The sequence below is a fragment of the Tenebrio molitor genome, chromosome 8 (genome assembly GCF_963966145.1).
Source record: "Tenebrio molitor chromosome 8, icTenMoli1.1, whole genome shotgun sequence".
Lineage (NCBI taxonomy): Eukaryota > Metazoa > Arthropoda > Insecta > Coleoptera > Tenebrionidae > Tenebrio > Tenebrio molitor.
The window spans coordinates 19,496,610-19,507,453 of NC_091053.1; the positions used below are offsets into that span (position 1 = coordinate 19,496,610).

At 32.4% G+C, this 10,844-nt stretch overlaps 1 protein-coding gene across 2 annotated transcripts; it reads right to left on the reverse strand.

Moving 5' to 3' along the window:
* Positions 1-7,451: 7,451 nt before the first annotated feature.
* On the reverse strand, positions 7,452-9,755 carry LOC138137359 (uncharacterized). Of its 2 annotated transcripts, XM_069056707.1 has the most exons (6): positions 9,361-9,755; positions 8,784-9,298; positions 8,491-8,590; positions 8,329-8,439; positions 8,129-8,281; positions 7,452-8,062 (listed from the first exon to the last, which is right to left on the reverse strand). In XM_069056707.1, exons 1-6 carry the CDS (start codon positions 9,529-9,531, stop codon positions 8,003-8,005), a joined length of 1,110 nt encoding a protein of 369 aa, XP_068912808.1. In that variant the 5' UTR covers positions 9,532-9,755; the 3' UTR covers positions 7,452-8,002. The 2 variants fall into 2 exon arrangements, with proteins under 2 accessions (XP_068912808.1, XP_068912807.1); XM_069056706.1 differs by having other exon boundaries at positions 8,329-8,590.
* Between the last annotated feature and the right edge of the window lie 1,089 nt (positions 9,756-10,844).

A 10,844-nucleotide genomic window follows, 5' to 3' on the forward strand; every position in this document is an offset into this window, starting at 1 on the left:
CTGCTGTTAAAGTTAAATGAGTTATAATAATTAATAACAAATAAAACTGCACTGAAAGTTTAGCTGAAGAGATGAAAATCAAAGTTACAATTAACCAATTTAGAACAATAATTTAAGGTGTCCCCTCAAGGCGCATGTGCCAAGTGGCGGGTGATAAAAAGTGCGGGATTTAATTTTGATGTTATACCTACCTAAATGTTAACATTGTTAGCAAATATGTTAAATACGTTCTAAGCTGAAGACGCTGACGCTTTTTAGAATGATAGAAAAACACCTTTTTTAACTTACGGAAAAGATTTCTGAAATTTCAACACAAATTTTTCTGACTGACCACATTGGCTGACTTAAATGCAGTTTATCATATAATTTAATAAGAGTTCTCTTCATGTCAGCACCCATAAGGACTCGTTTTTTTTTTTCTATTTTGCTCTATTTTCGAGAAAAGACAATAAATTCTTGATAATTATTGGGTTATAATTGAATGAAAGACGCGTTGAGTCAAATATGACATGACATTTAACAAAAATCAAGATTGGCAATAATAGTCAAAAAATTACTAAACATATTTGCAGCGTTGCCAAACTGTCAATCAACAGGTGGTGTTTCAATAGAAATGGCAAAGCCTATATTTTCGATGTAGAATTCAGTGTTGGTGAATTTTTGATTTTGAAACAAATTATATATTCAATGAGCGACAGTTGTATACAGTGAGTTTTTTTTAAGTCTGGCCATAGGGTGTTACATGCTAATTTTTCAACCCCTGTTAACTTTTATTCCGATAAAAATATTCAAACCATTTTTGGAACAAAGTTGGAAGATTTTTTAAATTATCGGATAGATTACAATTTAATATCCCAAACTGTCGAAAAAGTTGTGAAAAAATATTTCTTATGGCGCCAAAATAATAGTATGTCGAGCGGCCGCCAGAGTAGCGCCATTGTCGGCTCAACCAGCACCTGACGATCTCCACTTTTGGACGCTTTCGGCGCGCTAAAGCGAAAGTATCAATTATCATGAAGCAACCATTTGTCAATTTTGCCAGTTCTTGAATCTACATTAACAGTTTTCTCCATAGAACATTCTTGGAACCCTACTTTAAGCATGGTGGTATACAATGCAGCCTGTAGTGAACGTTCACTTACATCTTTTTGTCCATCGAATTTTCGAAGAACTTTTCCTTGAATATCTCATCGTTTCTTTCTGTAGGCAAGTTTTCAAAAATATCTGCATATGCGTTCACTTCCACCTCACAAAGTCCACAAATCTTGGAACATTTGCTGAAATGCGACAAGAATATCCAGATTTGGAATTTTCACACGAATACGCGTACCTACTATCTGTAATATCCACATTTACTTATTTTACTACTTATACTTTACTTTTGTTTATACAGTGCCTTTTTTTTAACGCTGGCCATAGGGATTTACATGATAAAAAGTTTAGGGTCTGTTAATGAACTTTTTAGTAGGAATTTTTAAGTGAAATTTCGTAGGATATTACATTAGTATTTTGTAAATCAATTTCAGTTCGGCCCATCGTACAAAACAAAATAATCAAGGAGTTAGAGCAAAAACAGGTTTATTAAATTTACCACGTGGCTTGCCAAGTAGGCTGACGTAATGTAAACCCAACAAACGTCAAACAGTAATAATTTTCAATGGACACCTTTTCAAATAAAGAAATTATTGAATGGGATAGACTTTGAAAAATGTGCAGTTTTATTTCATAAACATAAAACATAGGAAATCATAATTACATCAAAATAAATAAAATTCTACTTCAACAATATTAAACTACCTACATATTTTAATTATTTTTGAATTTTCATTTCATAAATTATTCAAACTGTCTTCCATAGGCTGTAAGACACTAAACTAACCAAGACGATCATGAAAATTTTGTCGAACATTTTGTAACTGTCTAACGATTATAAAACCTTCTGGGCAAAAAATAATGTAATAAATTTATAGTAGTTTATTTGACGAGTTTGTGTGTAAATTGGGCCTTTTTTGGCACGCGTGGGCCATTTTAAAACGCTCGCGGCCAAGGAATAGTCGATGAGGTATAAGATAATTTCCCAATTTACGAACTAGTTTCGCCCACGGACTAGTTCGCGGCACGAAGGAACGAAGGCACTCAAATTGAGGCTCACGATGCCCGAGTGTGGGCCCCCAGGGTAAAGTTGAAAGGAACAAGGTGGCTAAACTACCCTGCTAGTAAAGCTGTTTCCGTAGGTGACGGTGAAATTTTATTCTGACTTTTGGAAGACTCCTACTTCCCCTAATCACAAAGGATGGCGATATTCTTCAGCCCTTCACCACAGGGCGATGAAGATGAGGAACTTTAAGAGAAAAATGCGGAAATGAAAGAAGTTGATGGTGTGATTATATCAAGTATCCATCGAATTACCGGAAATGAGTATTTTAAACAATTGTTTCTGAGGCAGAGTCAAAACTGTTTTTCAGCAAGTAGCGCAAAGGAACCCTCAACACAAAAATCACGACTTTGGGATTTTTTGTCAAAAATGGGGCGCTTTAACCCGTTACAGCATAATAGTTATTTTTGTATTAAGTGCGCAAAATGAAAATTTTCTAACACAGCAGGACAGATTGAGACTACAAAATGTAGGCAAGGCAGTTGGAGCTGAAGCGATAGTTGGGTAGTAGTGACGTCACTCGCACATGCAGCCATTTACAAATAAATTTATAACTTTCTGATCATTTTCATTTACGATAAACGAGAAAAAAAACTCACAATAAATTATATTGCTTTATTTTTATTTCATTTTCGTTGTTAAGCTAGACAAGCAATAAAACCTATTTGTTCTGAGGAGTGCATATCGTAGATCATACTAACATTATTCGATTTCGGGTGAAAGAGTCGGCAAAGTCATAAATACTCATAATGGAGGGATTAAATAACAAGTAGTTTTTCGCAAAACATTAAATTTATTTTTAAATAGTGTTCGATACAGTTCTATAATATAATAATAGCATGAATCTAGATCTATATTTGTATACTATCCCACCTCCACCCGGCGGCACGGCAATTTTGCCGGAGTACATACACTATTACGGATATTACTATCAAGTAATAGTGCAGTGCTTATCAATATAATTACCGGCGTCTCGCCTCCGCATTTTGACTTTGTTGTATATTATGTTCTGTGTCAATGTTAAGGAACTTCCTCACGATGTGACATGAGTATAATAATATACCTTTTTGAATTTCAACTACCAATGTGTTATCTAAATCCAGAATTTTTAAATTTTTAAAAAGAGATTGCGGTACTATTCCCGTTGCTGAAATTACAAGTGGTAAAATCGAAATTTTTTCTAAGCACCAAAGATTTCTCATAGCAACGGACAGCTCTAAATATTTATTAATTTTTGTGTTATATGTCTGTGTTATATTATGTGAATTTGGAACAGCTATATCTAAAAGATATGCTTGCTTTTGTTGTTTATTTAAAATTATAATGTCTGGTCTGTTATGCTTAATATGAATGTCAGTTAAAATTGTTCTTTCAAAATATAACTTGTAACTGTCATTTTCCAAACAACTTTCTGGTGTATAACTATAATGTTGTTGTGTATTCTTTAATAAATTGAATTTAACAGCTAAATTCATGTGTATAATTTTAGCGAATATATCGTGACGTTTTTTATATTCGCTTTGAGCCAAAACGGTGCAAGAAGAAATGATGTGTTCAATTGTTTCCCCTTCAGTTCCGCAAATCCTACATTTATCAATTATCGATTGTATACCGCATATGTGTTTTTTATAATTTCTTGTATTTATAACACGATCTTGTATTGCAAATATAAAACCCTCCGTCTCAGGGTGAATATTTGATTTCTTAAGCCATGCATGAGAGGCCTGAATATTAACTTCTGGTTGTTCCAGTTCTTTAAAGTATCTCCCATGTAAAGACTTCTGTTTTATATTTGCTATAGTGTCAGGTATATTTGGCTTAACAATATCTGAAATTATATTATCACTTAAATTTAAAGGTGTGTAGCCTTTATCGGCTGAAACCAAAGCATTAAAAAAGGTGTTATCACGAGCTCTATTGAGGAAATAATTTTTTAGTGAAGCAATTTGATTTTTTAGCAGTACTTCTAGATTTGAAAAACCCCTACCACCGTTTTCGCGTGGTAAATTAAATCTTTCAATAGCAGATTTAGGATGGTGTTTACTAAATTTGGTAAAAAGAACTCTAGTTTTAATGTTTATGTTCTGTAAATTAGTTTTGGACCATTTTATAACACCGAAAGAATAGGTCAGTAATGGAACAGCATATGTATTAACTGCTTTAATTAAATTATTACCGTTTAATTTTGATTTTAAAATAGATTTAATTCTTAAATAAAATTGCTTTTCTAAATTTTCTTTTATAATTGAATGTTGAATATGATTTGATTGATTAATACCTAAATATTTATAATGACCGCGACATATTGATTGCATTTTACACTTATCAATACCAAAACTCATTCCAATATCATTTGAGAAATTTTCAGTTATTGTTAGTAAAGATAAAATGTGATTCTTTTTTGATGCATAAAGTTTTATGTCATCCATATAAAGAAGGTGATTTAATTTGGATAGTGTGGTATTATTAAGTCTAATATTGAAACCATATCCAGTGCTATTTAATAGATTTGTCAAAGGATTAATGGCTAGACAAAACCATAAAGGACTTAAAGAATCTCCTTGATAAATTCCCCGTTTAATTTGAATAGGCTCGGATTTTAATTTAGTATTGTTTATTGATAAATTTAAAGTAGTTCTCCAAAATATCATAATATGAGATAAAAAGTTAATCAAATCCAAATTAATTTTATAAATTTTAAGAATTTTAATTAACCATGAATGTGGTACTGAATCATAGGCTTTTTTGTAGTCTATGAATGCGGTATAAATATTTCTATTATTTTTTCTAGCTTGTTCCATTATTACCGTATCTATTATGAGTTGTTCTTTACAACCAAAACACTCTTTAATACAACCTTTTTGTTCTTCATTAAGTATATTTAATTTTTGACAATGGTCGTAAATTATTACTTTAATGCAAGATGTCATAATTTTATAAATTGTAGGTAGACATGTGATTGGCCTATATTTTGATGGATTCTTAGTATCGGAATCTTTTGGTTTCAGATATGTTATACCATGGGCCAAAAACTCTGGAAATGTGTTAGGTTCCCTAATAAATCCGTTAAAGTGATCAAGTAAGCATTTATGAATACAAGTAAATTTTTTTAACCAAAAGTTATGAATTTGGTCACCTCCAGGGGATTTCCAATTATGTGAACTATTAATATTTTTAACTAAAATTTCAAGGCTAATTTGAATATGATGTCGATTATTACTATCTGGTATATCATTTTCTAAATGAGGAATCCATTCTGCCTGATTATTAAATTGAACTTCATTTGACCATATGTTTGACCAGAATTCTTTAATTTCGTTTATATTTGGTGTACCATTATTAGTTTGAGTTTTATTATCTGTTAAATTTTTGTAAAACAACTTCTCATTATTTCTAAATAGTTTGTTTTCCAATTTCCGTTGTTTATTATTTTTATATCTTTTGAGTCGTTTAGAATAAATATTTAACTTCTGTAATAAAGTGTCTTTGATTTCTATTAATGTTTTATTATATTCATTATATTTTAAACAATGTATTCGGTTGTTATTTAAAATGGATTGAATACAATTATTTAGATGATTAGAATTTATACCCTTTAAATATTGAGTTATTCTACCTAAATCTCGTCTGATATTATTAATACGTTTATTTAGTCTTTGTTCCCATTTTGGTAATTCTTTCGCTTTTATATTATTTGTCTGGCCAATTTCTTTTGATCCATTTAATCTGATAATTGTTAAAGCTCCACTATATATAATACTGTGTAATTTTTTAAAACTTGTGGTGTTATTTACAAATTTAGGTAAAATGAATTGATTTAAAATTTCAATCATTCCAAAGAATTTTTTGGAGCTTTGTTGTTTAGGTAATAGTGGTCTATTAAATGGTTCTATATGTTCAAATTCGTTCAGAGTTCTATTAAATTCATCTTCAATTTGTTCTTTAAAATTTTGATGGTAGTAAAAATTTTGATTAATAACATGTATATCATTATAACTCAAGTCTAAATTATGTATGTCTGTTTGTATGGTGTTTGGTGAATCGAGAATTGGACAGAAAGAGTCATTATGATTAGATAAACTTTGTAAACTTTGCGGTTCAACAGAATTTTGGAGTAAATTATTAGAAACTTCATTATTGTCAGAATAATTAATTGACAATTCTAACTTTACATCATTTTTGATCTTTTCTAAAATTGCCGAAGGGATATAGTTTTTCTTCATAATGGCTCTCCTCTGGTCAGCTAAATTTTGAATAGTAACAGGAAACTGGGGGTACTTACTTTGGAACGCTTTAAATAAATCAAGCCTGTAAGTACTCACAACATCCTGTAGTTTCGTGATCCGAAAATATTCCCGTATAATGAAAATATTCATTTCCATAGTCCATTTTTTGCGTTTCCTAACTTCTGTAGCACCATTGGATTGCAGTGAAGCACTTGCAACAACATTTGGCGCGTTTTTATTAGAGAGCGAATTTATTGACATTTAGACAGTTGTCACGGCACTCTATTTGTATTATAATTATTATTATATATTATAATTAATTTTTAATGTGATAATTGTGATGTTGGTCTATTTGGACAAAAGGAATAAATCTACAGGTGTCTCAAAATTTGCGAATTCCAAATTCAGAGCGCGAAAAAAATTCACTCTTCCTGAAGAAGATATAATTTTATTCAATACATAGCAGCCTTCATATCCACTGTGACAAAATACTATTCTAGCTACGTTGCCGTTCCGTTCCGAAAAATTACAACAATTTAAGATTACTCCAAAGTAAATCTATTCTTCAAAAAATTGTTTTTCATGACGCCGGCCGTTATCGACGGTTTTGCATGATTCAAAATTCCCGGCCTAGTACTTACAAAAGTGGCCTTGACTAAAAATTCGCTAAAAAATGAGCAGGCAGCATTGAATATAGCCAGCGGACTCCGTTTCGGCTCAGGAACGCGAGGGTCGCGGGTTCGATTCCGCTTGTGAAACAAATTTTTACTTTTTAAAAATGATTTAAATTTGTCGGCATGAAAAATTTTGTGGATTACACGTCCAGAAAATGTTTTGCGAGTGCTCGTGTTGCTTCGCCTCGGCTACGCAATATCACTCACACTCGCAAAATATCATTTTTCTGGACTTGTGATCCAAATAACTATTTACTATTTGTTTTTTACTAGCCAGCGGTATAATAAGGCAGTAATCATAGTCAATCACCATCATCGGTAGTTTTAAAAGAAAATGTGACAACTTGTCAAAACGAAACGTCAAGTTAATTTTAAAGATTTTAAGCGATTTGGAGCCTTTAAGATGGTCGTCGAACAAAAAAACCTTGTATTCAACTCGTTCTTGTGTAAATTGGACCTTGTTAGCACTCGTGGGCCTAGCCCAATCATACCAAAAAAAGCCCAATTTATACACGAACTCGTTAAATAAATAACTATTACCTGATATTTCAAGACTTCTAAGCAACCTACTGCTAAGCTGTTCCAAGATATTTTGAGACGCCAGTATATCTATCCATGTACCTTTTATAAGATTATTAGTGACCACATAAACGACGAAAGATCTTCCTCAGAAATTGGAGAAATCTAGTTCATCCGGTGACAAATTTATGTATTTATAAATATATTTAATAAGAATCAACAGAACAATTACTGGTTATGTCCTCTCGTGAAGGAGTTGGTGGAAGTTGCAAAGTTGCAATCTGAAAAATGTGTTGCCTTGAACCTAAAGGCCATCTAATGGTAGGGTTAAAGTGAATTAATAAGGTGATCCGTGAAATTTGAAAATATTGTGTGACTTAAGTAAAAACTTTTGAGTGCAATTTTCCTAATAAAAAACTGATCTACGATTATTTTGCATTATTCAGTTGGAACAAAGTCAACGCGTAGGAAAACGAAAATCTCGCCATCTAGAAAACACGATGAAAAATGTATTAACAGCGCATGAGACGTCAGGAGTTCAGGACATCACTCACACTGACAGCGAAATTGTAACCGATCGTAATTCCAGCAAAACCAAAACTCAGTGGATTTGTAGAACTTGCCATACAAATCAAGAGCGTCTTCCTGTTTTTCAAATTCCAATTGTACCACGGGCAAGACGCAAAGGCGTCGAAAATTTTGTCGGTCTGCAAAATTCGATGCCATCATTGTAAATTGGGAAATTATCTTATACCTCATCGACTAATCCTTGACCGATTTCAGCGAACATTACGGACACGGAAATGTTCGTCATTAAAATAAAAAGAACGCGAATTTTTACAATGTCACTGTTGGCTAAAAAATTCTGGAAAAAGAAAATACACAAACAGGAATTGATGCAAGTGTCTGGTCTTACGTTCATAATGAAAAAATATATACTGAGCGTAGAAAGTCCCCCAAGAAAAATTAAAAGCGGCATTGCTATTTGTAAATCTTTGCAAAGATTTTTCACGTATCTGTAAATAATAATAAGAGTCATGCGTTACAACATCTCATTGAAAAGTAATCCTGGGCTTCTTGCGAGAATGTAGAGGAAAAAGAAGAAATAATAATCATGGTCCAACAGAATTAGTAAAACGCAATTAACAGAATAACAAGTATTTAAATAAATGCATTCACGCATACAAAAAAAGAAGGAATACATCGTACCTTATGATTGCACAATGCTGTTTAATAGCGAGCTGCAGACTTTCCTTTATGTCCTTTTGGTACTGAACACTGTACGTTTTGTCCCAATCATTCAAACAGCTAAAATTATTCCGGATTTGAAAAATTCGTTGGTTGAGGAGAATAATTTGCACTTGGAGTTGTTGAATAACGTACAACATTATAAACGATAGTTGCAAACTTCCGTACCACAAGACAAACAAAGTTACAAAATAAATTTGGGACAGTATTTGCGACCATTTCCCAAAAAAATACTCAAAAACTCGAATACAGAGAAAAAGTTCACTTTGATCACCCAACACGGGAAAGTTGATGACAACTGCAAGACCCAAAAACACCATCATCAAATAACAAATTCCGTTTGTTTTCGTTGTCTTTTCCAAGATGGTGCTTTTCACCTCGGCGCCTGCACTGTCGAGAGACCAAGCGAAGTTTTGAAATTGGTCCAGGCGGTTTTGGTTCTTGTACGTTGTGTCGAATGTCACAGCGTAAAAAACCTTCACACCAAAAAGAAGATGCTAAATTATTCGATAATTCTTTACCGGAATTTTGTACTTACGTAAAGAGTCGAGATCATCGTGCAGGAGTACCTGATCAGCAAATCTTTATCAAATTTAATAATGATGTAGTACAGTTGCAAAAGGTAGAAAAGAAATTGAATCGACAAACACAAAACACTAACAATTTTTTTGATTTTGTGGTGACCGAATTTGACAAAAATTTTATACATAACAGGAAAGCATTCATCTCTATCCTCTGAAATTAAGACATTATTAAATGTGATGCAAATTTCGAAAATTTACGTCTATAACGAGATGGTTTGTTCCACATCTTGTGAGATTCTCAATTGTTGGAATAAATCCCAAAATAGTAAGAATAAACCTATATGAAAATAATTAATACACTTAACTTATTACGTAGTTAAAAGAAGATTTGTATTACTATTTGCTTTCTTGACATAAATCACTTAAATTATTATTTATTTATTTATTTATTTATTTATTCTTTCATTTATTTATTTAATTTAATTTATTAATTGAATTTTTTATAGGTAACCAAGTCACTTTTGCAGGTAATTTTGATTTGTCTGTCGATTCGTTAACTGGTACACTAACGGGCCGTTTCAAGTTGGAGGATGCAACCGGCGGCGGCGTAAGTAGCGGGTGCGGCGTCCAGCGTAACTTTACACCGCTGAACTGCGTTTCGGTTTGCCACTCGATTTCAAGTCGAAAAATTTTACCGGCGCAACGGGGTGGCAACTACGAGGGGATTGCAACTGTGCTACGCTACGTGCCAAGCACGTGGCTGTCGCACAGAGGGGTATTGGACGGTGAAAGTTGATCAAAAGTCGAAAATTTAAAATTAATTTCATATAGTTGGGCAATGTAACCACAAAAAAATACTCTTTTTAAAAAGATTAAATTTGACCCCCCATGCCATTTAAAAAAAATCAAGTTAGCCTGGTATCTTCAAAATAAATGATGTTGAAAAATTGAAAAAATCTTAGATGATAGATTTTAATCACTTCTAACTGTGTGCCAAATTTAAAGGAGCTCTGCTAAACCGTTCTGAAAATATTTAGCTGTATCCATACCTCTAGCGACCCTGTATATTTAAAAATAATTGGTGTGTTTTGGTGATTTTTTTCTTTTTAAGTCACTTCTGTATAGAAACTGTAACTTTGTAGAACCAATAACGTAGCAGGTCAGAACGCAGCCCTGAGAAACAATAAGGTTCGTCTGGGCGTCCGCCATCGTGCATTTTTTTTTTTTGAAACTGGCAAATGACAACATACTTTATCTACTACCCCACTATATGGTTCAACTTAATGAAATTAAATTTTAAATTTTCGACTTTTGATCAACTTTCAGCGTCTAATACTCCTCTGTGTGTCGTTTCAAATCGTTAATTTGTATTTTGTTTTATTCGTCGTTTTTATTTTAAATTATTGTTATTATCATGGGAAAGCAAAGGTATTTTTACTCTAGTCAACAACAAAAGAATAGAATTGGAATTATATGTTGATAAGAAAGCACGTCTCAT

What these genes read in the sequence shown, in the direction of transcription:
- LOC138137359 (XM_069056706.1), bottom strand. Translation starts at nt 9,531, where the DNA reads ATGTATAAAATTTTTGTCAAATTCGGTCACCACAAAATCAAAAAAATT. An exon ending in CGATGATCTCGACTCTTTAC is followed by an intron (nt 9,299 to 9,360) that starts GTAAGTACAAAA and finishes TTTGGTGTGAAG; the next exon opens with GTTTTTTACGCTGTGACATT. An exon ending in CAGCATTGTGCAATCATAAG is followed by an intron (nt 8,591 to 8,783) that starts GTACGATGTATT and finishes TATTATTTACAG; the next exon opens with ATACGTGAAAAATCTTTGCA.